The sequence below is a fragment of the Acanthamoeba castellanii genome, assembly GCF_000313135.1.
Source record: "Acanthamoeba castellanii str. Neff unplaced genomic scaffold scf7180000084599, whole genome shotgun sequence".
Classification (NCBI taxonomy): domain Eukaryota; phylum Discosea; order Longamoebia; family Acanthamoebidae; genus Acanthamoeba; species Acanthamoeba castellanii.
In genome coordinates this window covers 1,237,004-1,260,648 of record NW_004457442.1, presented here as the reverse complement: position 1 = coordinate 1,260,648, position 23,645 = coordinate 1,237,004, and the positions used below count along the sequence as shown (strand labels likewise).

General features: G+C 58.6%; 7 protein-coding genes across 7 annotated transcripts; 5 read left to right on the top strand and 2 right to left on the bottom strand.

The window, feature by feature from the left end:
- Positions 1 to 346: 346 nt before the first annotated feature.
- Positions 347 to 2,045, top strand: ACA1_062640 (fungal Zn(2)-Cys(6) binuclear cluster domain containing protein; the record flags this gene model as incomplete). Its single annotated transcript, XM_004339485.1, has 5 exons — positions 347 to 1,097; positions 1,286 to 1,453; positions 1,537 to 1,623; positions 1,782 to 1,838; positions 1,936 to 2,045. The coding sequence occupies 5 exons, from the start codon at positions 347 to 349 to the stop codon at positions 2,043 to 2,045; spliced, it is 1,173 nt and encodes a 390-aa protein (XP_004339533.1).
- A 437-nt stretch (positions 2,046 to 2,482) lies between these two features.
- ACA1_062630 (uncharacterized protein) lies at positions 2,483 to 3,258 on the top strand (the record flags this gene model as incomplete). Its single annotated transcript, XM_004339484.1, has 4 exons — positions 2,483 to 2,554; positions 2,628 to 2,711; positions 2,830 to 2,952; positions 3,172 to 3,258. The coding sequence occupies 4 exons, from the start codon at positions 2,483 to 2,485 to the stop codon at positions 3,256 to 3,258; spliced, it is 366 nt and encodes a 121-aa protein (XP_004339532.1).
- Positions 3,259 to 3,326: 68 nt separating this feature from the next.
- Positions 3,327 to 6,779, top strand: ACA1_062620 (uncharacterized protein; the record flags this gene model as incomplete). Its single annotated transcript, XM_004339483.1, is given in 12 exon segments — positions 3,327 to 3,438; positions 3,506 to 3,634; positions 3,745 to 3,788; positions 3,799 to 3,927; positions 4,009 to 4,698; positions 4,753 to 5,437; positions 5,519 to 5,667; positions 5,743 to 5,841; positions 5,926 to 6,024; positions 6,116 to 6,254; positions 6,341 to 6,539; positions 6,761 to 6,779. The coding sequence occupies 12 exon segments, from the start codon at positions 3,327 to 3,329 to the stop codon at positions 6,777 to 6,779; spliced, it is 2,493 nt and encodes an 830-aa protein (XP_004339531.1).
- A 49-nt stretch (positions 6,780 to 6,828) lies between these two features.
- On the bottom strand, positions 6,829 to 8,280 carry ACA1_062610 (uncharacterized protein; the record flags this gene model as incomplete). The annotated part of the gene is made up of 4 exons (XM_004339482.1): positions 6,829 to 7,383; positions 7,449 to 7,958; positions 8,016 to 8,122; positions 8,223 to 8,280. The coding sequence occupies 4 exons, from the start codon at positions 8,278 to 8,280 to the stop codon at positions 6,829 to 6,831; spliced, it is 1,230 nt and encodes a 409-aa protein (XP_004339530.1).
- Positions 8,281 to 8,916: 636 nt separating this feature from the next.
- Positions 8,917 to 9,500, top strand: ACA1_062600 (Ctype lysozyme/alpha-lactalbumin superfamily protein; the record flags this gene model as incomplete). The annotated part of the gene is made up of 3 exons (XM_004339481.1): positions 8,917 to 8,997; positions 9,072 to 9,295; positions 9,380 to 9,500. 3 exons carry the CDS (start codon positions 8,917 to 8,919, stop codon positions 9,498 to 9,500), a joined length of 426 nt encoding a protein of 141 aa, XP_004339529.1.
- A 223-nt stretch (positions 9,501 to 9,723) lies between these two features.
- Positions 9,724 to 21,738, bottom strand: ACA1_062590 (HEAT repeat domain containing protein; the record flags this gene model as incomplete). Its single annotated transcript, XM_004339480.1, has 41 exons — positions 9,724 to 9,905; positions 9,989 to 10,839; positions 10,927 to 11,107; positions 11,223 to 11,782; positions 11,914 to 12,043; positions 12,134 to 12,270; positions 12,333 to 12,439; positions 12,524 to 12,672; positions 12,716 to 12,919; positions 13,032 to 13,155; positions 13,255 to 13,334; positions 13,423 to 13,605; positions 13,711 to 13,854; positions 13,957 to 14,083; positions 14,164 to 14,415; positions 14,506 to 14,847; positions 14,930 to 15,042; positions 15,127 to 15,520; positions 15,613 to 15,705; positions 15,815 to 15,946; positions 16,042 to 16,131; positions 16,203 to 16,591; positions 16,675 to 16,841; positions 16,915 to 17,025; positions 17,094 to 17,443; positions 17,535 to 17,681; positions 17,755 to 17,834; positions 17,925 to 18,095; positions 18,179 to 18,350; positions 18,421 to 19,003; positions 19,086 to 19,256; positions 19,338 to 19,461; positions 19,536 to 19,652; positions 19,722 to 19,958; positions 20,038 to 20,180; positions 20,255 to 20,374; positions 20,467 to 20,585; positions 20,662 to 20,787; positions 20,869 to 21,070; positions 21,130 to 21,340; positions 21,495 to 21,738. The coding sequence occupies 41 exons, from the start codon at positions 21,736 to 21,738 to the stop codon at positions 9,724 to 9,726; spliced, it is 8,559 nt and encodes a 2,852-aa protein (XP_004339528.1).
- Positions 21,739 to 22,079: 341 nt separating this feature from the next.
- On the top strand, positions 22,080 to 23,411 carry ACA1_062580 (phosducin, putative; the record flags this gene model as incomplete). Its single annotated transcript, XM_004339479.1, has 9 exons — positions 22,080 to 22,128; positions 22,201 to 22,265; positions 22,346 to 22,432; positions 22,491 to 22,613; positions 22,649 to 22,722; positions 22,796 to 22,901; positions 22,977 to 23,120; positions 23,193 to 23,281; positions 23,345 to 23,411. 9 exons carry the CDS (start codon positions 22,080 to 22,082, stop codon positions 23,409 to 23,411), a joined length of 804 nt encoding a protein of 267 aa, XP_004339527.1.
- Between the last annotated feature and the right edge of the window lie 234 nt (positions 23,412 to 23,645).

Below are 23,645 nucleotides of genomic sequence, written 5' to 3'. Positions count from 1 at the left end.
TGGTCTCGCCGTGACCGCGCATTTCACTTTTTTTTCTCTTTCTTTTCTCCATCAGAAGCACGCGCCAATCGAAATCAACGTTGCTTTCGGTTGGCCAACCCCGTCAAAGCTCCGAATTGTCTCCACTCCGTGACGGACTTTTCTAGTTTTCGAGTTGTCCGGTGCGGAGTACGGAGTCGAACAAAGCCGGTTCTCCGACCTATACGTTACAACATTTCGGCTCGCATCGCTACACATTTCATCAGCATTTAGGAAGGTAATTCGTCAATCTCGGTGTGTTTGTTTCCGTAGTAGCGATCGAGGGAACGGCAGAGCTGAGATCCGTAAAATCGGATAGATTTGAAAAATGGACGGGGTCGGGAAGCAATTAGATGCGAACGAATCGAGCAACGCTAATGCGAGCTTGAGTGCGAAAGTGGAGGATAATGGCGATGGGCTCATCCATCACGAACACGACGGGCACGACCACAATCTCGAACAACACCACCATCACGATCATCAGCACGAGCACCTGCACCATCACGATCACGGCCACGAGCATCACCACCACGGAGACGATGAAGAAGAGCACACACAGCAGCACCTCGAACATCATCATCACCACCACCACCATCACCAGAGCGCAGAGGAAGCCGCCGCCGAGGCGCACCATCATCAAGTCGCCGATTTGCAGCACGGGGCCTACGGGGGTTTGAGCAATGACCAGCTGCAGGCCATCAACTCGGCCAGCTCGTCCGTGGCCCAGGCCCATGCCCTGCAGCACCATATCCAGCAGCAGCTGCAGCACCAGCTGCATGGCCCGTTCCCGTTCGCCTACCAGACTCTACCGCCACTGCCGCCCCCGGGCAGCGTCGCGGGGGGCATGGGCGTCGTCGGCCTGCCGGCCCACCTCGTCAACGGCGGTGGCAGCGGCATCGGCAACGGAGGAGGCGGAGGAGCCATGCCGGCCCACCTCGTCAACGGCGGCAACGTCGCGGGAGGAGGCATGCCAGCACACCTCGTCAACGGCGGCATCGAGGACGCGCAGCAGGTAAAGGCCCGGCCCAAGCGAAAGCAGGTCAAGAGCGCCTGCCTCAACTGCCGAAAACGGAAGACCGGTACCGCAGACCTCATGATCTCGAGATCATCTTTTTTATTTTTCTATTTTCTATTTTGATTCGGTTTATGCATCAACTCCGTAGTCAGCACGAAACTCCTTTTGGCGGACGGTTTGGTTCTGTTCTATGCGTTATCGATCTGCCCACTTACCGCAGGCGCTCCTTTCGACGTGTGTGTCTCTTGACAGGATGCGATGCCTTCCGGCCATGCACCAAGTGCGTACGGAATGGACTTGAATCGACGTGCATGGACGTGCCACGAAAGAAGCGATCGTCGAATCGCGCCAAGACCAACGCTACGGTCACTCCTCTCTCCGCCGACTCTTCACCTTCTCCCTCCTCATCTCCTGCTCTCGGTATGTTGCTGCTCCTCTTCGACCGTCGTTCATCTCGTCGTTCTCTTGTAACCTTTTCCCTTCCGTTCACTTTGTCGTTGCAGGCGGTGTTGCTCCGTCATCCGTTCCGACTTTTGCCTCTCCTCTGTCGTCTCAACTTCAATACATGAGCGCCGTCAACCTGGGACAGGGTATGGCAGCGCAACACGGAGGCCTCCATATGCCACCGCAGCCGCAGTACACGCCACAGCTGACCATCCCGATGGCTTGGCGTACGCACCCCGAATCCCTTCTGTTGTGTTACCATGACGTTGTTCGTTGCTCACCTGCTCCTCTTCTTCACCCTCAGCGAACGGTACTCAAATCTCGATGACGTGGGAAGAGATTACGAAGCACGTCGCATCAGGTACATTGCACCGCACACACGCACACGCACACGCTCACACCACGTAGCGTAGGCTTGTGAGTGCTAACGCTCACTTTCCCTGTCCGTCCCTGAGCAGCCCAGAACAACGGTGGTAACATCTCGCTGGTACCGCCAGAGCTCGCCTGGAAGGGCAACGAAGGTCTCCTGCAGCCCGGATCGATGACGCCAGCAGAACAATCGAAGTAAAGGAAGGAACAGGAGAGAGAGAGAGAGAATGAGGTGTCAAGAAGAAGTGTTCTTGTTGCTACGGAGGAACGCGAAGGAGAGAGAAGAGAAGAGACGGATGCACATACTGGCCCTTGGGGCTGTGTTGATGGACAAGACAAACATCAACAAGAGTTCGGTCCCACGATCTCGTTGGCCGAGCAGCTAAACCACGTTCAAGCAAGTAGGTGGAGGTTCCTGCCCTTCTGGTGGAAGAAGAGAGGGAAGATTCGAGAAGGGAACGGGCAAGGGAAAATTTTCATTTCTCTGCACAGTCGACGCGGCGGATGGACATCAGATCATCTTACCCTGGCTATCCAGCGCCAGGGACGTATTCGCCTGCGACGCGCCGAGACACAGGTGGCGCAATAGATAGTAGAGTGGGTGGACGTTTCGTGCAGCCCCACATCTTCACCGATATGAGCGTAAAAGGTTTGGACAAATGGCAGGTCTCCATCCCCACAGTTGATACTAAACCAGATGGGACTTCGGTACGCGCAAGCACCTCGCGCATTTGTACGCACGTCGGTTATCTTTACCCATCTCGTCGATGTTTTTGTGCAGTACTACAATCTTGCTGTGAGGAATGACTTTATGTCTTGGGTGGCGCCCTACCGCTACTCAGCCCTGCACGACTTCAAGATCAAGGTTCCCACCAACAACCTTCCACGGAAGATCTCATCGTCACACACAACAAATGGCCGCTTGCATCAAGTTCTAGATCTTCAAAGTTTTTGCTCACACTTCGGTGGTGGCGCGCTTGTAGATGGAGAGACGCTTCCCGCACTTGCGGCTTCCCTCGTTTCCGCCCAAGTCTTATACTCTGTTCGGCACGCACGGCCCTGAGTTCCTCGACGACCGGCGGCACGGACTCGAGACCTTTGTCCAGGTGCGCAGGCCTCTCTTTTCGCCCTCCTCCTTCCAACTGAACCTGGCTCATCTCCTCCTGTTGCACGCCCGGGCACCATCACCGCATCCAGGGCTTGCTTAGCGACTCGCGCTTTCACTGCAAGGAGCTAAAGAACTTTCTGGACCCTACGGGACAGGCACGCCACAACAACCCGCATCAATAACCGTTCGTTTCGCTCATCCGTTGGATCCTACACAGGCCGAGAAGGGTGAGCAGGCCAGACAGCAGTTCGTATCACAGAACCAGGCGAGGAGCCTTGTGTCGCCTGCACCATCTCCCAGGTAAGGGCCAAAGGCTAAGAGGCCGACGCCGACCGTGGGCTAACAGTGAGGGTTTATTGTGATCTATACAGCATGGAGTCGTATGACGATGTGGCTGAGGATTCATTCCTTTTGCCCAACTTCCCACCCAACACCAAGGTCCCAGAAGTGATTGCCCTGCAAAACGGCGAAGAGTGTTTCGTGGGTACAGCTCCGCTCACACTAGAGGCAAGCTCCCTACAACGTTTTATAACCTTCTCTTTTTATCTCAGCGCCTCTCGTCAACGAGATGAAGGTCAACATCGATTACCTCTGGAGACTGAAGAGGAAAATGAAGGGCAAGGACATCGACATCAAGCTCCACATGCTCGAGGACGAGCGGGGGAAGATCAACACCGCTTGTACGCCTCAACCGCTATCTCCTTGTGTTGACATGGACCAGCCGGCCTCACGCCGGTATGCGTGTACAGGTATGGTACTTGAGGGAGAGCGGCGTCTTCTGGAAACACAGCTGCTGGCGGACCCCAACGTAAGGGCGTTGGCCGTGCTCCACACGTGGCTGGAGTTTTCCAACGACAAGATCAAACTGGCGTTGGAATGGGCCAACCATGTCGAAGAGAGCCTGCTTCTCGAGCTCTCACCAAAGACGCAGGCCGATACCGCTGGCGCACGCGCCACCCCCAAAACCAGCAGTGTGCGTTTTCCCCAGCCCTTCTGGCAGGAATCCACTTCTCTCCCTTGGGCTCACATGATCGTATGCTTGCGGTGACTCTAGGACACGGTTACGGAAGATCTACTCATCGATCTCAGCGGGCCCGCACCGGCTCCGTCGGCCGTACCCTATCACCTCCAGGCGCCGCCGCAGCTGCAAATGCCGCCCGGTGCGATGTACCCGCCGCCTTCCTACTACTACCCGCCCTCCTACGCCATGCAACCGCCCGGCTCCACCGGCGGCGGAGTGCCCCAGCCGTTCAACGCCATGCCGCCTCAGCAACAGCACCACCTCATCCCCTCCATGCCGGGCGCGCCCGGTTATCCCATGATAACGCCTGGCTATCCTCAACCGCCGCTCAGCGGCAACATGATGGGAGCGGCCGGCAGTGGTGTGCTCATGCCTTCCACCAGCGGTAACTACCCGCCGATGTCCGGATTCGGGGCCTTCTACCAGCCCATCGCCGTGCAGGGACCCGCGCCGGTGCCATTAGACGCTCAGCAGCAGCAACAGCAGCAGTCTTCCACTTCGTCGTCGGCTCTGGCCTATCCCGGTATCTCCGCGGCTCCGAGCCCATCGCCGTACGGTGCTACGTCATCGCCCTTCTCGTCGTCCGGCGCTGCCTCCTCGGCCAGCACCACGCAGCAGCCGCCGTCGCCCGTTCTCCGTACTTCTTCGACCACGACCACCTCGACCGCCGCGCTGTCGCCCTCGTTGAACGTGTCCTCGTCGTTCTCCCCGCTGCCGCTGAGGGTTGGCGCCCTATCGGTGGGTACTGCCCGTCTCTCGCTCTCTTCGGCGCCTCAGGAAGAGCCCAAGGTCATCATGGAGCAGCAGCAGTCGCCGCTGCGCCTTTCCTCCCCCTCGCAACTCGCCGAGGAGCAGCAGCAACGCGACGAGGAGGAACAGGGCAGCACCGCACCGCCGGCGGCGCTCTCGTCCTCCTACGGCTCCTACGACGATCCGTTCACCGCTTCGGTGACCTTCAACTCGGCCTATCCCGCTGACTCTTTCGCAGCTGCGCCGATCCCCAGCAGCAGCGTGGGCTCACCGCTCTCCACCGCTTCGTTCCTGACTTCCTCCCCCGCTCACTCCTCTTCTTCGACCTCGACTACCACCACGTCGTCCATGGCCTCGCTTCCCGTCGTCGAGTCGCAGTCCACCGCGTATGCAACAGCCGGCAAGTACGCCGTGGCCGCCTCTTCGTCGTCGTCATCTTCTCCCTTTACCGAGGCTCGCTCCCCATCGCCGCCGCCTCCCTACGCTTACGCATCGTCCCCGTCTTCCTTCGCCCCCGTAGAACCGCAACACAATGCTCCGCTTCAGCAGCAGCAGCAGCAGCCGTCGCACTACTATGTCGACAGCAACGCTCTCCCTCCGGTCATGCCCTCGCCTTCGCCCTCTGCGGGCCTCTATGCCGCTGCTTCGGCGCCTCCCGCCTTTTCTGACAGCAGCGCGCGGGCTACGATTGGCCAGCCCGTCCACTCTGGCAGTGCGTCTCTCTCTCTCTTTCTTGCCCAAAAGCTTGTGAGGGTGGCAGGTGCTGACCCTGCTCTATGCGGCGCGCGTGTAGCCAAGCGTGAGAAGGATCTTGGTGAAAGGATTCAGTCGTACGAGAAGAAGGCAGAGAAGCTGGTCGTGCTGGCCGTGGAGCGACCCGACCAGCTCACTGAAACCGAAAAGAAGATGAAGGGACTGATCAACAAGATCAAAGTCGACCAGGTGCGCCCACACCGCCTTCTCGCATATTTTCCGCACACCCCACCGTTCTCTGACCACACACACACACACACACAGGAAGCGTTGGTGGCACAGTTTGCGAGAAGGAACGACGCCGAAGCCGTCTCCCAGCGCCTTAACAACATCCTCACGTACATTCAGGAGAACTACGACCTCGTACACCTCCCCTCCCTCATTCACTGGCACCTACATCGTTCGGCGTGTGTGCTCACATCCCGTGTCTCCCGTGTTGCACGACAGATGAAGCGTTTCCGCACGCTCTATGCCGAGGATCAGCTCAACGTGTTTGAAGAGAGGATGTACGGCCTGCTGGGCGAAGTCAACAGCGTCAAGGGACATGTACGGACTCCACCCCGCACTGGCCTTGGCTCGACAAACTTGCGAAGTTTGCTGCAAACCTCACTGTCCACCACTGTTGTCAATAATGCAGGACATGGACGAAGCGACGAAGTTCCACCAGAAGATGACGGCCCTCATGCGCGAGATGGCCCTCTACCACTCGGTGCTCAGGAAGAAGCTCGAGGAAGAGCAAAAGGCCGCCAAGGACCACGGCGCCGTCCCTGATGATCGTACGTCCTCCATGTCGCCCTTTCGGCTTGTGCGTGAGACAGGACTGATTCGATTCTCTGTCTCTCTTGTTGTCTTCGCTTTGCAGTCGGGGCGATGAACAAGAACCACCTTCTCAACCGCCTGGAGGACCTGCAGGAGAACATGGCCGACTTTGAGCACAACTTCTGCACGCAGTACAAGGTCAAGCGGGACTTGGGCGACCGGGCCAAGCAAATGTTCAAGCAGATGAAGGTCAAGGAGGCGCAGCAGAAGCACAACGTGGCGCAGGACTCCCTCTACGAACTGTAAGGTTCACAACACCAATGCTTTCCTCCTCCCTCTCTCCCCTCGCGCATGCCATCGCAGTCTTCAAGCTTGCCCAAGATGTTGGAGAGGAAGTTCTTCTTTGCGTCTTTTTCGTGTGCGTTGGTGCGTGTGCGTGTGCGTGCGGCCACGGCCAGGGCTCAGCTTACGGCAGTATGTATATATTTATATTATGTGTGTGAGATGGGCGCATATGCACCAGTATTAACATCGCGAGCTGAGGAGAAGCTACAAAGAAGAAGAAGAAGCAAGAAGCATCGACGTCTGCTATCAGACGCAGGAGATGGAGTCGACCTGAGCCCGGATCGGGTGGTGGTTGCCCAGGGCCGAGAGCGGGACGCGTTCGATGACGCCCCCCGTCAGCGCGCTATCGACGCGGATCGGGTTGCCCGGGTGGAACACGCTTGACGAGGCGCCCAGCCGGTTGACCTCCCACCACTGAACCAGCTCGGCCTCGGGCGCAAGGGCCAGGCTGATGCGGGCGTCGGTGATGAGGCGGCCGCCCATGTTGACCACCTTGAGGTCGTAGACCTGGTAGAGGTAGTCGCCGTCCGACCAGCGGCTGCGATCATTCAAGCCCGCGCGGGCCGTGATGTTGACGTTGGCCCGGCAGAACACGCGGGGCTGCAGGTCGGCCAACGACTCGGAGCCGACGCACGAGACCTTGCTCAGCGAGAGCTGGGGGTCCACCACGGACGCGGCGTCGACCTCCTCGGGCGCGCGCACGACGTAGCCGGCCGTCATCGAGCGACCCGACTCCAGACCGCCGTTGGTCACCACCTTGAGCACGGGCTCGGTCGCGGTCGGACGCACCATGTTCCACCACTACACACATGGGGAGCACAGTCAACGACGTGCTCAATTCGTGCATGCAACGGGGGGGGGCGTACCTCGTAGAGCTCTTCGTTGGGGGCGAGGTGGACCTTGATGAGGGACCAGGTGTAGGGCTGCTGGCCCAGGTTGGTGATCTTGAGGTCGTACGTGCGGTAGACGAACCCGCCATCGGTCCAGCTGCCGCCTTCCTGCAGGGCTCGGCCGAGCTGCTCCACCTTGATCACGCACTTGTTCGACTTAGCCGGCGGCACTTCATCGCTAGCCTTCTTGTTGTTCTCGTTCTGTATCTCGTTCTTGTTGTTCTTGTTGAAGAAGGAGAACCACGGGCCGGCGTAGAAGGGCAGCGAAGACGACGAGTGGTCGGCCTCGCTGGCGGCGCACGACACGGAGGCCAACGCGACGATGGCCGGCGCCGTCCCTCGCACGATGTACTCGAACACGTGCGACTCGCCCGACTTGAGCCCGCCGGCCAGGCCGAGCGACTTGGGCAGACGGTAGAAGGCGGCGCTGGCCGACGAGGGCGACGACGACAGCGACGACGAGCCGGCGCCCTCCATGCCGCGCACCTGGGCGATCGGGTGGGCGGGCGAGGGCGGCGAGAGGGAGAGGCGCAGCGCGGAGACGATGATGCGCGGACCGGGGGAGAGCTCGACGCGCCACTGGGAGCTGAACCGGCCGTCCTCCACGAACGAGCTCATCATCGTCTGCTTGATCTCAACCGGGCACGGCTCTGAACAACACGTCACGCAGCAGGAACGTGAGGTGAGTGTGCGGTGACGATGAACAACAACTTCAAGAAGAAGCAGAAGAAGAGCCAGATGGGTACGTACGAGCGGCGCAGAGGGCGGCCAAGATCGAGATGAGAAGCACTAGAGCAAGGAAGCGCATCTCGAGCGTGGGTTGTGCGAGGGATGGTGGTTAGGGAAGGAGGTGGATCACTTCCTTGCGTGGCCGAGGTCAGGTTGTTGTTGGTAGGAGCTGATTGTTCTTATTGAGGTGGTGATGTTGGCCATTAGCTGGGGCTTGTTAAATGGCCCAGTCAGGGGCCAGTCAGCAGTCTTGAACTGGGAGAGATTTCATGATCCGATCACAGTACAACACGCTCGCCAGAAACACCAGGCCTCAATTCGAGGAATTCGAACAATCTCTCGGGTCAAAAACCCGAACATTCCGCAGAGTCCAAAGAGCTCACCGCCGTGCTGGCGTGAAGGAAACACACCCGCCTCTCAGGCAGGAGTGTATTCCCGTCTATTCTCCCTGGTGAGGCGGTCTCGCCGCTCGTCGCAGGTCATAGCAGGTTTTGACAACCTAAGAACCCCCCACACCTCAGGCCCGTGCCAGAGGGTGGGTTGAGGAAGAAGTTCTGTTGCTGTTTCTCCCCCGTGGCGGTTGGTCCCTGGAGGTGTCCGCAGAAGAAAGTGTCACGGTAGTGGTCCGCTCGGAGTTGGATTAATGAAGGGCGGCAAGAAGAAAAAGGCCAAAAGGGACACTTCCGACTTGTCAAGCTTCCACACACTCACCATCATGAAGGCCTCCAACATCCTTGCCCTCTGCGGCCTCTTCGTCCTCCTCGCCCTCCCGGCCATCCTCGCCAACACCTGCGGCGTACACAGCCCCTTTTGTTTGTTTATTTGATTTATTTATTTTAATCTTTGGTGTCTTTCTTCGACCATCTGCAGGGCAACTGCCCGTCGAACGATTGCTCGTCTTGCCCGTGCGGTACCGGCACTTCCTACACCGACATTGGCTCGGCGTGCCGCCGGTTCAGTGGCTGGAGCCAGTCGTGCTGCGAGTGCATTGCCCGCCACGAGAGCGGCGGCAACCTCCACGCCGCCAACCAGAACCGCGGCGGCAGCTACGACGTCGGCCTGTGGCAGATCAACAACCAGAACTGGGCTTCCTGGTACGTTTCGTTTGTGCTGGCCCCTTTTATTCGATTACCGCTTTCGTTCTTTTCTCAACGCACTTCGTTCTTTCCTCTCCACAGCTCTGGCGGCCGTGCCCCTTGCGATCTCGAGAGCAACCTGCAGTGCGCCATCAAGGTCTGGGGCTGGGGTGGCAACTCGTTCCGCCTGTGGTCCACCTGCGGCGCTTGCGGCTGCTGCTGAAGCACAGGGAGTGTTCACCAAGAAGAACAGTTTTTTCCCATTAATTTGCCGATTTCTATCCGAACCTTGTGCGATTCTCGTCGATTAGAGACTTGAAACACGGTCTAGCCACTAGATCGAGCATCTATGAAGCCAAATCTTAGCTAATCGTGTCCAAAATTGTGATAATGTTTGTGTTTTTTTATTATTTATGAAAGATGGAGGCGGGAGCCTGCAGCGGGGATCAGATTTCCCGCTCGTCTTCGCTCTCGGGCGCGAGCTTGGCGAGGATGCGCTTGCAGTAGTCCACCAGGGCCTTGGCTTCGGCCTTGTTGCCGCCCATGACCGTGGGCTTGCCGGCGTACGCCATCAGCAGCTCGGGCTCGGCGTGGATGCGAAGAACGTGCAGGAGCGCTCTCTCGGCAGCTGTTTAGATGCACACACGCACACATTCTTTAGCGAGAGCACTGTGTGTGTGTTGCGGACGAGGAGGAGGTAAGTTTAGGTACCAAGCTTGACGGGCATCGAGGTCCTGTCCTTGACGCGGTTGAAGAGGGCCGGCACGAGCAACTCGAGGTTGTTGGACGAGGTGCCGGGGCACTTCTTGGCGAACTGCTTGATGGCCTTGACCGCCGCCTGCCTGATGTCGGCCTGCTGGTCGGCCGTGGCCTTGGCCAACAGCGGAAGCAGCGACTGCACGGCAGCAGCGAAGGCCGGGTGCTGCTCGCCCAGGAGCACGAGGTAGCGCTCCGCGCAGCTGATGGCGGCCTTCTTGACGGGGGGCTTGTCATCCTTGAGCATGGCCATGACGTGGTTGGAGGCCACGCGGAGCAGGTCCTCGTTGGAGCTGACGCGCTCAAAGGCGTAGCGCAGGATGTACTCGAGGGTGAGCGTGTAGGCGTGGCGCAGCTTCCACTGGGCCTTGACGTCGCCGGCCTCGACCGACAGCTCGGTCTTGATGATGCGCTCGAACTCGTCGGGCGAGCAGAACTTGCTGTAGGCCGCGAGGCAGCGGCTGACGATCAGGCGCGTGTTCTCGTCATCGGACTGCAGGAGCTCGAACAGGGTGGGCGCGATCTTGGAGAGGATCTCGGGCTTGACCTTGTCGCCGGCGGAGATGAGCACTCGCTGGAGGGCGCCCAACATGGCCTCCTGGATGCCGCCGGTGGCCTCGTTGATGCCGGACATGAGCTCCGTCACGAGCGGGTCGACGCGCGTGTGCATGCCCATCAGCTTGCCGAGCGCGATGGCCGCCTGGTCGCGCACCTCGAACGTCGCGTCGGAGAGGGCCTTAACGAACGTCGTCTGCAGCTGCGGCAGGAAAGGCTTGAGCATCGGACCGCCCCTGTCCAGCAGCATCCTGTTCGGTTGAAGAAGATGATGATGAAGAGAGGTGAGCATATGAGAGATTGGAGGAGAGAAACGTTAAGCGAGAGGGCACACGTACGAGAGGGTGCGCAGGATGGCGAGCTTGACCCTGGGCGGGAAGCGGTCGCCGATGATACGAATGAGCGGACCGGTGATCTTGATGACGAAGGGACCGAGAGCCTGCGGCGTGGTCAGCTCGATCAGGTCGCCCATACCCAGCGCAGACGCCTCCCTCTGCTCGGGGCTGCCGAACATGAGACCTGCCCGAGTGGACACACAACAACAGCGCACGTGTTAGGCCACCTCCGCCCCAACACACGACACACGGCACACGGCACACAGACACACAGACACACGACACAACAGCGTAGGTACCCTGAAGGAAGAGGGGAAGGATGGCATCGAGTCCCTTGGGAAGGCAGAGGCCCGGCAGCGCGGTCTTGCCCTGCTTTCGCAGGTCGTCCCTGACGTACGACAGGTACAGCCGCACATCAGCGACGAAGCCGGGCTGTTCGTTCTTCTCGATGGCCTTCATGAGGCTGTCGAGCGCGCTCCAGGCGGCCTTTTGCACTTCGACGGCCGGGTCGTTGAGCAGCTCGATCAGCTTCTTGAGCGTCATCGGGACGTGGGGCCTGAAGTCCACCTTGCTCTCGGCGCAGTAGGTGCCGAGCAGCGTGACGGCCGACGTACGGAACGACGCCGACGAGTTGTCCGCGGCCCTGAGCAGCTCGGCGAAGAGGATGTGCATGCCGTCCTCCCGCACGCACAGCACCATCTTCTGGCCGTAGCTCTTGGCTGACTCCAGCTCCTCGGGGGCGACGTCGGGCTGCGGCTGCATGGCCTCGATGAGGCACGGAATGAGAATGCCGAGGTGGGGGTAGAGCGAGGGGCCGGCGACTTCGGCAACCGAGCTGAGCGCCTTCGCGCTGAACGCACTGTTTGATTATTAAAAAGGGGAAAAAAAGAAATAAAGGGAAGCCGTCAGCCAAGGGGGAACAAGGAGCGATGGGGAGGGGGGAACAAAAGAAAAAGCTTTGAGAGGCCTGGTGTGGTGTTGGGAGCGTACGTGATGGGCGGCTTGGTGAGCTTGGGGATGAGGTAGGGCAGAATGGCCGCGGCACGAAGAGTGATGATCTGACGCAGACCATCGAGAGCGTAGTCGGCGACGTCGGGATTCTCCAGCTGCTCGAGAAGATCTGCACGAAGATGGAAAAGGAAAAGAAGGAACGCATTGTCAGGGTCCAGACCCTCCACAAAGGGGAACGTTGACGGGAAAAAGAGTGTACCGGGCACGATGTCGTCGATGGCCTTGCTGGTGACAGACTTGTACAACCTATCAAAGGCCAGCGCAGCGGCTTCGCGGACTTCGTCCAACGGGTCGTACAGAGCGCGGGACACGGCAGGCATGATGATGTGGAGGTACCTGAACATGGGCGCGTGGTAATAACCAGGTTAGCGAGAAGCGAGGTGATAGAAAGCGCACACGAGAGGTCGACGTACTCGGCGATCTGGTGCTTCTGGGCAGAGGCGATGACCTCGGTAAGACCCAGGCACACGCCCTGGCGAGTGTCGGACAGGGGGCTCCGCAGACCCTGAGAGAAGAATGCAGGATGCGGGGTGAGCGTGCGTGCGTGTGAAATAAACAACTTTGCGTGAAGGTTTGCGGCCGATTGTACCTCTTCGAGGATGGGAATGATGTCGGGCAGGATACGGTCGCCCAGCTTGTTGACGAGGTCACCCAGGGTCTTGCCTCCGACCTCACGCTTGTCGAGGACCGAGCTGCCCAGGCACTGAATGATGATGTGCATCATCTTCGGGAGGACACCTGTGGTAGAGAGAGAGAGAACGTTAGCGTTGATGAGAGGCACCGTGGGTCACAGTCACAGTGGGTCGTTGATTGATGATGAGGAAGCGGCTGAGCGTACGCTTGAGGGTGGCCGGGGTGTGTTCGACCACGGACTTCCACACCATCAGCGCCTGCTGACGCACAACGGCGTTGGGATCGCTGCGCAGCATGTACAGTCTCGACAGGATATCGGCCTGGACATCGGCATCCAAGCTGCCGCTGATGACTGGACAGTCATTGGGGGGGGGGAAGCGGTGCGGAGCGAGAGGCTTCGTTTAGCATCACGATGGAGGGGAAGCAAGAGGGCGAGCACTAGAGCCGTGGAGGTAAGAACGTACGTCTCTGCTGGTTCTCCTTCTTCTGGTCCTTGTCCAAGAAGTGGAACAGCAGATCGCCGACGAGCATGGTGGACGACTGCCTGATGCGCCAGTTGTCGTCGAACAGACCTTCGAGCAGAGTAGGCTGCAGAGTGCAATCGTTAGCCGTGGTAAGCGCTTTCGAGCGGCAGAATAGGCCCTCAGAGACAACCCACGTTCTGGGCTGAATTAAGCAGAAGCGTACCAGCATGACGTCGATCGACGTCTCGGCGTACTGGGTAACGAAGGCCTGGCCAGCACGGAGCGAGATCTCACGAACAGATTCTATTGTGCGGAGGAACAACCACCAATAAGAATTCAGATGTTTCTGGCGTCATCAAGTGAAACGAAGTGTGTGAGAGATGATGTGTACCGGTCTCATCGGCAAGGCCCTTGAGAATGGCGGGCAGGAGGGTGCCCATGTATGGCGGGAACTTCTCCTTGAGCGCCGACGGCAGGTAGACGAACAGGCCGATGTAGCCCTCGCGGATGTGCCACTTCGGGTCGTCCGTGCCGTCCATGATCTGCGGCAGCAGCTCCTCGAACTTGCCCACGCCTGCCCCAGGCCACAACCAAGACGTAAGTAAGCCACATACATGCGCACGGCTAAAGTATATAAAAAACCGAACAAAAGCGGTATTGAGGAGAGCAGGCAGCGTACCGAGGCCAGCGATCACCTCCGAAAGACCCTGAGCCGCACCGGTACGCTCCACGGAGCCGGCATCGGAGTGCATCGTCTCCAGCAGCCACGGGATGAGCGTGCTGAAGTTCTGCTCGCCGATACCCTGGACCAAGGTGCCCAGAGCTGTGATGATGGTCATAGGGTAAGTCGCGGCGATTGGTCCACGTGGCACAAAGCAAAACAAACGAAATGACATGAAGGAATTAACAAAGAACATAATCGTACCTTTGGCGCTCACGGTACGAACGTCGGGGATGGGGTCGGTCAAGATGTTCTGGAGCTCGGGGATCAGGATCTCGAGGTAGGGGATGAGGTCCTTGTGGTCGGCCAGCGAGCACATGTTACCCACGATCTGATCAGGCACCACAAGCGCGCAATTAGGATAACGATCTCGGTGAGGAAATAGGGTGAGAAATGCCGACGAGGACGCACCTGGGCGGACTTCTTCTTGACCTCGGTCTTCCTGTCCTTGAGCGCACGCGACAGAATGGGCATGATGAGCGCCAGCGACGGCACGTCGATCACGTGCACGAACGAGGTGCTCAGCAGCGCGTCAAGGGCGGCAATGGTGTTCTTGTCCGGATCGTAGATGGCCTGAATGAGGACGGGCACGTGAGCCTGGATCTCAGGGTTACGGATGACGGCGCCAATGTTCTCGAGCGCGATGCGGGCGGCCTCGACAATCTTTGGCAGACAGCAAAGGAGGAACGACAGACGTCAGTGATTGAGGGCAATCCTTGCACGACCAGCGACAAGACGACGATGACTGCATACCTTCTGGTGGGTGTCGGTGAGCACGACGCCGAGGCGGGGCACGATGGTAGGCAGACAGGTGGAAAGCTGGCGAGGGTTACAGAAGGCCATGGTGCCGAGCAACTCGACGGCGGCCTGCTTGGTCCTCCAGTTCTTGGAGCGGTCCTCGAGGGCCTTGAGCAGGGCGGGGAGCACCAGCTTGACACCGTGACCGGAGAGGTTGCCCATGATGGCCCTGGCGGCGTCAGCCGTGGCCTCGCGCACCTGCTCGCTCTGGTCGCTGAACGACAGCAGCAGCTTAGGCAGGATTTGGATCACGTAGGGCTCGAAGGACAGCTTCAGCATGGTCGAGAGGCACTCAAACTGCGTTGTGGCGAGAGCGGAGCAGAGAGTCAGGGACCGCGTGGCATACCAAGGTGGAGGACTGGCACTGAGAGAAACGTACGGCAAAGAGGGAACCCTGGCGAGTGTTGATGCTCTTCTTGTTCTCCACAGCCGCCTGCAGCTTGTCCATGATGCCGTACTGCTTGAGGATGGGAATACCGATACCCTTGACCACTACAGTGGTTGCCACACGGGCGGGAGTGAGCGCCACGCCTTACCAATCACATCTCACAGTGAAGTGGGAAGAAAGAAACGTACGTCCGGCAAGACCATAGGCAGCACCGCGCCTGTCTCCGTAGGAGGAACCCTTGAGGAGGCGCTCGAGCAGGAGGCTCATGTACTTCTCCTTCTGGGTTTCCTCGGTGATGTTCTTCATGAGGGAGCCCAGGCACTGACCCACGGCCTTCTGCACCGACTCGGCGGGCGTCTTGAGCACCTCCAGCAGGCGATCGATGACCGTGCGGACCTTGGGATCGTCGGCGGCCAAGTGGCGGGCCAGGGTGCCCAGGAAGATGACCACCGCCTCGCGCACCTGATCGGAGATGTGCGCCGGCAGCTGCGAGGGAGCCGGCCGGTCCAGGTAGTTCTCGAGGATCGGAAGAATGGTGCCCATGTGCGTCTGTCCCTGCTTAGCGATGATCTCCATACCGGCCTGTGCGTCGAGTCATATCGGTGAGTGTTATCGTTGGTCTCGTCGTGCTTCACGATCCAAAGAGTCTACAATCTAGAGTCTGGGTCGTTTACCTTAGTGGCGTGGTCGATGACGGTCTTGTCGAGATCCGTCAGTGCGTGTTTGATGAAGAAGTCGAGCACCAGCGGCAGATGCTCGGCTCCCATCTATGAGTGAGTGAGAGAGAGAGAGGCGGGTAAGACCACCGCCGGGCAAGACAGGAGGCGACATGCGAAAGGAAGGCGCGAAAAAGCAGACGGGAAGGAATCAACGAACCACAGTGGCGCACTCGCCGAGGGCGAGAGCAACGCCGCTCCTGATCTCGAGCTTGTGGACGATCTCTCCCTTGGGCGGCTTGGAGCCCAGCGTCAGCAGATCGCTCTGCGGCTCGGTTTCCAACGCGGCACCCTGACGTGGGAATGTGGGTTAGGCCCAACGCAACGTGTGTGTGTATGTACGTGAACCAAACTGATTTCAGGCTGTCGCCGTGGTTTAACACGTACTTCCTCCTCCTCGGGCGAAATGTGGGCGAGCGCCTTGCCGTGAAGCACGGCCTGGTGGACGCGCGAGGCCTCCTTGACGGGCGGGGGAACCTGTCACCATTGCGAACCAGTGATCAGTGGGAGAGCTTGCGAATAGCTGTCATACGGACTGGTCTGCGTACGTTGCGCGTGTAGAGCGCGAAGAGATCCCGCAGGACCCTGACCGTAGCCGAGGGAAGCTCGGCGAGGGCGGCCGAGATGGCACGACCGGCCTGCACTCTGATCTGCTCGACGGGGCTGGACAGCACGCTGTAAAAGGCGGCCCACAGCGCCTGGCTCTCGACCAGCTGGAACCCGGTGTGCTCCCACAGCTGCTTGGCGAGCTTGGCGTTCTCCTCGTCCTTGTCGAACATGGCGTGCCACAGTCTAGCCACAACATAGGGAAGGGGCTCGATGGCGGCCGACTTGACATCGGGAACCACCTGGAAGGCCTGCAGGCTGGACTGACGGACGTGCTTCTCCTTGGAGAGCAGACCGTCCAGCACGCTCGGGAGCTGGTCCTGGTCGAGCTCTTGAATGTCGAACGTGCCCGTGAGTGGTGATGCGCAACAAGTCTGTAAGGAAGGAGGTGGTGTGGCGGTGGCATATGCGTACCGGCAGCGAGGGAAAGGAGCGCTTCCTTAGCCCTGTTCTTGAATCGCGCCGCATTCTCCAAAAGGTAGACAAGGATGCTTCCGAACACATCGACGAACGGCTGAGGAGGAGGCTTGATGTGCTGCACACCGGCAGGTGCGCGCGAATGAAGCTCCAGATCGTATAACCTGCAAGTTACGCCTAGCTGTGAGCAAGAGGGCACGAAGCAAAGTCTGGCGGAGAGGTGACGGAGAGCCGTACGCGTCCTCCTGGATGGTGAGGCCGAAGTAGTCCTTGTCGTCGCCAGGCATGAGCACAGCCTCGATCACTGGCAGCACAAAGCAGAAGCCCTGAGGCGACAAGCGATGCTCGCTGAAGCACGACGATGTTAGTTTTGTTACATGGAACTGATGACGGGCGAGTTGTGGCAATCGGCGTACTTGTCTCGCCTCGAGTGAATGATGTCGGCGATGTCGTTGATACCGCTCGGGATGAGCTTGAGCAGCTCCTTGTCCCACGAAATGACCAGACGGCCGTCGGCGTTGCGCTTCGACGCCCTGAACAGCTTCTGCAGCACAAAGCTGATCCTGGTGGCGGAGTAGACAGAGACCGGGGGGAAACGCGGAACGGGCGACGAGGTCGAGACGGGGAATGGCGGCTGGTGGACAGGGCCGACACACTGGGCGAGCGAGGCCAGAGTCAGCTCGGCCTCCTGCTGCAGCTCGTTCAGCTTGTGCGGAATCAGAGCGCGGACGAGAACGAGGAAGGCCGGCAGCTGGAGATGCGCGACCTGTTCGAGCGTGGCACGCGATATTAATTAATTAGTCGGTTTGTAGAGGATTCTTCTTCTTCTTCTTCTAGAACGGAAGGGGCTTTCGTACGTGCGGCACGTTGGTGGCGAGTGAGGAGATGGCCTGGAGCGCGGCGCGCACTCTTTGCACTCTGGCGTCGACCCGGGCGCGCAGGCTGGCCTGTCTGGCCAGGTGAGCAGTCCGCTCCGCTTGCTCAGCGGGCGTCAGTTGGGGGGTCTGCACGGAGTCGGATGAACTCGTTAACGCCGGTGGCGATTAGGGGAGCTCCACGCGCGGAGGCGGCGTGTACCTTGTCCTTCTTGTCCTGGCCCAACTTCTTCCTCATCTCAGCCTCCCAAGCGGCGTCGGCCTGATCGTACATCTTCTGACCTGTGTTACGGACCAACCCCGTTCAGCGTTCGTTCACACACACTACGCAAGGCGAGACGAATTGGATTAGAGCGTGGAGAGAAAGCTTACCTTTGAGCTTCTTGATATTCTGTGACTCGACCACCTGCGCCACATACTCCTCGGACTTGGGGGTCCAGAGTTCAGTGGACGGAGTGCGGTAGATCTCCAGCTGGTTGTTGGTCAACTGCTGGAGCGGGACGCTCGAGGCCATCAAGCGCGAGGCGTGGCTCACCACAGCACCTGCAGACAAAACCGTGACAGCTGTATGAGCGCACAGAGTCACAGGGGGAGGGAAGAATGCGCACACGGGTCGTATCGCGTACCAAGAGCGGCGGGGACCATCTTCGCGAGGGAGGACAGGGCAGAGTAGGCAGCGCTGTTGATGTACTTGTTGGCGCTCAGCAGCACTCCGCTGATGCCCAGCTCTGAGTGGCCCTCGAACAGGAAATGAAGCAGATCGTTGATCGTGGCCTTCGTGTCCTCTTGCGAGTAGTCCTGTGGCAGCAAGTGGGGTAACGAACGATGAGCTCTTCATCGACACAGCCATATGGGCAATGGTGGGTACCTTAAGGGAGATGCCGGCGATGGCCAAGCAGCGTGCCCAGCACTGGTACTGGACGGAGGGAAGGATGAAGGGGTGGTGCGCGAGAACGAGGACCAACGGCAACACCCGGTGGATGGCCTCCCGCCTCGACTGGCTGGTCTCCTTGTCCTGACCGTCGGCCTTGAGACAGTTCAAGAGGGCGTGGAAGTAGATCGACGAACGGGCCTGGCCGTCGTCGCTCTTGGTGGTGGGCACGTCCTCCTCCTTTTCGATGGTCACCTTCTTGGCGGCGAGGTCGTCCTCGGACGCCGGCTTGACCGCTTGGAAGAACGCGCGCACCAGCAGCTCGGACAGCTCGTCCTTCTCGCTGTTGTGCTTGCTCACGATTCGCGCCGCCTCCTTGCGGGGAGCGTTCCACGGGCAGGTGAGCAGATAGACCAGCAGGCCGAACACGTTCTTGGCCGACGCGACCTTGCCGCGCGCGCGGTTCGCCTCGTCCCTTTCCTTCTGCTGGCTCATCACGGCCACGACCCGGGTGTAGTGGTACTGCAGAAGGGTCTCGGACAGCACGGCCAGGACTCGGCCCTCTCGCTCGTCCAGCTTGCTGTAGTTTGAATCGTATGTTTAGCGTTGAGTGCTGCGTCTGGACTGGGCGTGGCGCTCAGGCGCTTGCAAGAACAACGTACTTGAGGAACTTGCGCTTGAACAAGAAACAGCTCTCGGTCTCCTTCGCGGGCTTCTCGGTCTCCTTCTCCTTACCCTTGCCCTTGGCAGCGGCAGCGGCAGCAGCGGGCTTGGCAGCGGGGGCGCCAGTAGCATCGCCCAAGACAGCCCTCCACAGGCCCTCCTTGGTCAACCTGTTGCCCATTCACAAAAGAGAGGAGGGGGTGAGGTTCAAAAGAACGGACATACATACAAAAGAACTGTGTGCAACGTACTTGGCATCGGCTGTGCTTCCGTTGAGCGAGGCGATGAGAGACAGCGCGGCGAAGGCATACACGAGATCCTTCCTGCTCTTCAGCTGAGTCATCGCGGTCTTGGCGAGTGTGATGAGGGGATCAACTGATAACCAAGACGGCACAGAGTAAGTGTGAATGAGCGACAGACGTTGCGTGATGATGGAGGAGGGATGGTACCAAAGTCGGAGATCACGTTGAGCGAGGAGAGCGTCCAGTCCTCACGTGCGCTCTTCAACGCCACGATAAAGCTCTCGAGGTATGCATGTCTGGTCGTATCCTTGACGTCCTTGAAGCCTGTTGCAAACAGTGGAGGTGTTAGAATCAGCCGAGGTCTCCTCCTTCTTAAATTGGGGAGCTGCGCACCAGCAAGGTAGAGCTGCTTCGCCTCGGGCGTGATCTTGGAGGTGTAAGAGAGCCAGAGGCCCAGGGCCATAACAGCAGCCACACGTACTTCGTCCATGCCTTCCTTCTTGAGGAGAGTCTGCAGGGCCTCAATGGCAACCACCGCCACGCGCAGCTTGTCTTCGCGGGTCAGGGAAGCGGCGTCGAGTGCGCCGATGGCCTCCACCGCAGCCAACCGACTCTTGTAGTCAGTCAGACCTGGTAAGATTTGGGGGGGGGAACGAGAGTGAGCTTGTAGCCTGTTCGATGCACAACGAGCAAGTGGAGGTGTGATTACCGGCTACGAAAGCAGAGAGATCCTTCATCAGCTCCTCGAGCGCAGCAGGATCACTGACCTTGCGCACCGTCTGTTGCACGATTGCCAAACCGCCAGCGCGGTATGTGATCTCGCTAGAGCGAAGCTGCGAGAACGCCATGGCACTGTAGAGAGAGAAAATGAGCACTTGGGGCGCCCCCGCGACCGTCTCCCACGAGCTAAGCATCAAGTAGGGTACCCAAGCGCCTTGACGAAGGGGCTGAGATCAAGCGAGAGGTGTGAGAGAAGAATCGGAACGTCGCCGATGACGACCTCGGGATTGCGCTTGAGCGACCTGTCCACAGTCGGCAGTACAGCACTACGACCACCACGATACGGAGTAGATGTTTGTAAGGGCGATGCGGTTGCAAATGATAAAGCGTCTCGCGGGTGGATTTGTTGCACACATACGTTCCAAACTCGTCGGACGTGAGCGTGCTGATGAGAGGAGCCAGTGCCTCGTGGATGTGCCTAGGCGGCGCAGTTCGATCGCCGAATATCAACGCGACGTACGCTTTGAGGAACTTCTCCTGTGGTGGCGCGGCGAGTTAGTCGAGTTCGCTAAAGGAACAATTCAGCGGGAGAGCACTCGCTCCGCCAATATACCTTGACGGACTTGAGCAGCTCCGGGTTCTTCTTCGCATGGTGCGTAAGCAGGCCGAGCGCAGCACATTCGTACCGCGCCGGCTCGCCGCCCAGAGCAGTGATGTAGAGTTGGAAGGCCTCAGGGCGCTGCATAGGTGATGACACGCAAGCGAATAAGGTGAGAGGGCCACCACGAAACCCAGGTGCCGAGAGACCAACGAGCCATACCTTGGAAAGCGTTGTGAGGAACTTGTGCTGGGCGGCGTCGCGAGCGTGCACTTGGCTGATGGATGCGATCGCATCGATAAGGCGGAACTGCAGCTTGGCAAAATCTCCAAATTTCTTCTGCGATGTTAGGAATTCGAGGCCGCTCTTGCTAATCACAACGTCGCAACTCCACCGCAGGTGTACGATTTCCGTCTGCCTCATCCTGCACAAGCAACAGAGTGTCAGGCCGTCGTCTAAAACTGCAGGACATATAAGGGTTACCTCGTGACGGCAGTCTGCGTGGCGGTGGTGGCCATCGCCAGCGAAAATCTCTTCAAAAATGCGGTGATGAATGAGGACACCAGTCCCGAGTTGGCGCTGGAGAGGACAGCGCTCACGAAGGACTCTACAGCCAGCTGGCTTGTGCGATCAGAGTAGACATCCACCGTGCGATAGAGCATGAGTGTAGTCGCGGCCAGAACTTTGTCCAGCACTACACGCATTAACACGGACACGACGTAAGAAGCGCATCTTTCGCATTTGCACTCCCAATTACGTGCGACGAGCATATCATTAAAATCACAAATTTCAACACTAAATCGGGGGCAATTTCGGGAGGAGGAAATCACTGCGTAGGTCTACCGCACCTTCTTTGCTCCATTCCGCCTGCTGAAGCACGATGCCAGGGACAATTTTGCGCCAAATCCACACTCGCTTCTTGACCGAGGGTGTGGTGACCAGGACATTGACGAACTTGAGCTGCTTCATCACCAACTCTGGCTGATTGACGACCACCGCAGCTTCAGCCGGCTCAGCGGCACCATCGTCGTCGTCCTTCTTGCCGCCCAAGGCATCGAGGTAGGCCTCCTCTCGCGGGAAGACAATGTCCATCTCCCGCTTTGTGTGTGGCTTTCGCGGTGCACGGCGCCTGTTTCCGACAGGTGGTGGTGCTGTGGCGGACTGAGATGCTGAATTAGAATCTCCACCCTCCATCTTCTTTCTCTCGAATCAGATCAAAGATCAGCTCGCTGGCCTGTGGGGGTATTGGTCTGCGGAAAATAGAAGGAATGAAAGAAATTCTGTGAAAATAGACAGCCGTGAAAATTATAAAAGGCTGAATCTTCCCCATTCTTCTTGGGGGATGGAGCATCAGACGCTGCTTGATTTGGCCAGCGAACGGACGGAAGCGCACAGCTGCGATGACGACGCTGGACGTTCAACACTCGAAGAAGATGAACTGCTGGATGACATCAATCTCGATGACATCGAAGCAGCTCTCCGGTACGTCTTGCCCCTCTTTTCTCCACATTGTCGCACCCAAGCTCACCGCTCCAACGTTTGCAATCGTCCCAGGGAGGCGCACGCGCAAGAGGCAATGCAACCTCCAGCCACGCGACCACCTCGCTACAGACCCAATGGTGCTAACACAGGCGTCAAGGTACTAGCTGTTCCCAGTCGCTTGGCCCGTCTGCACGGCTCTTTCTCACTTTGTCGTTAGGGAGTGTTAGCCGACTACGCTGAGGCCAAGGAGCGAACTCGGCTGCGTCGTCAGGCGAACGCCGAAGCACACCGACTCCAGATGAAGGTAACGAACGGGTGTCACGCACCTGTACACGCGATTCACAACCATTCCTTCACTCCAGGACAAGGCTATAACGGTCAAGCCATCGAACAGTCGCGCTGACGAAGACGAGGAGAAAGACGACTCTGATGACGACAAGAAGCCCAAAGAAGTGAGTGCCAAACCGCACTGCTTCCGTTACGACGTATGTGCTGCGGTGCTAACACTTACGTGCGGCAGTTGGACCCAGATGACCCAGAGTTCATCCGTTTGTACAGGGAGAGGAGAATGCAAGAGCTGCTTGCCAGCCAGAGGTACACCAACCAGGAGACCCCGTGTACACGCATATCCGCAATCATCTCACAATATTTGTCTTGGTTCTGACAGGAAAACGTTTGGTTTCTTCAAGAGCATCACAGCCAGTCAGTTCTCAGATGAGATCGACCGTGAGGTGGAATCAGGCGCTTTCGTGGTCATCCACCTCCATCAGAAGGTACCCGCCCTTCCCAATCTCTTCACATCTCGACACCAGCTCACGCTCACGAGATTCGCATGTTGTGTAACGCAGTATTTGGCAATGTCGGTGCGCATGAACTACGTGCTGCAAAAGCTTGCACAAAAGTTCCTCTACGTCAAGTTTCTTAGGATCATTGCCACCGACGCCGATGCCCAGTATGACGACTACGCCTTGCCCACACTTCTCATCTACAAGGTTTGCGCCAGTTGTCACCATTTTCGCCTCCTCTCTTGCTGTAGTGTCGTGACTTATCGTGTTGATTGCCAGAATGGGGATTTGGTCACATCTCTGATACGAGTCACTGATGAACTACCGGACAACTGGGACCAGGACGATGTCGAAGTGCTGATGGCCAAGTACGCACTTACGTCTGCTTGACTCGCCCGTGAGAAATCTCATCCGACGTTTTCTCTTGGCAGGTATGGAGTCCTGCACTCGAAGATTGTCGCTACAAGCAATCGCTCCGATGCTGCATCTTCTGACTAGGGGCATGCGCCAACGCGGTACCTTGCACTTGCTGTGTGGCGTGCTGCCCCTGAATCGAAAAAACCATTTTTCGCGTGTGCAACATTTCTCTCGTGCCAAGCATTCTTTCACGAAACAAGCCAGACGAAGAAAAATCCAGCAGAAGGCGCATCAGATCATACTGCACAACAAATTGCGAACTTGGGCTGGTTCTTCATTCAATTGCTGGTTTTTGAGGCCTCCACGAGGTACCTT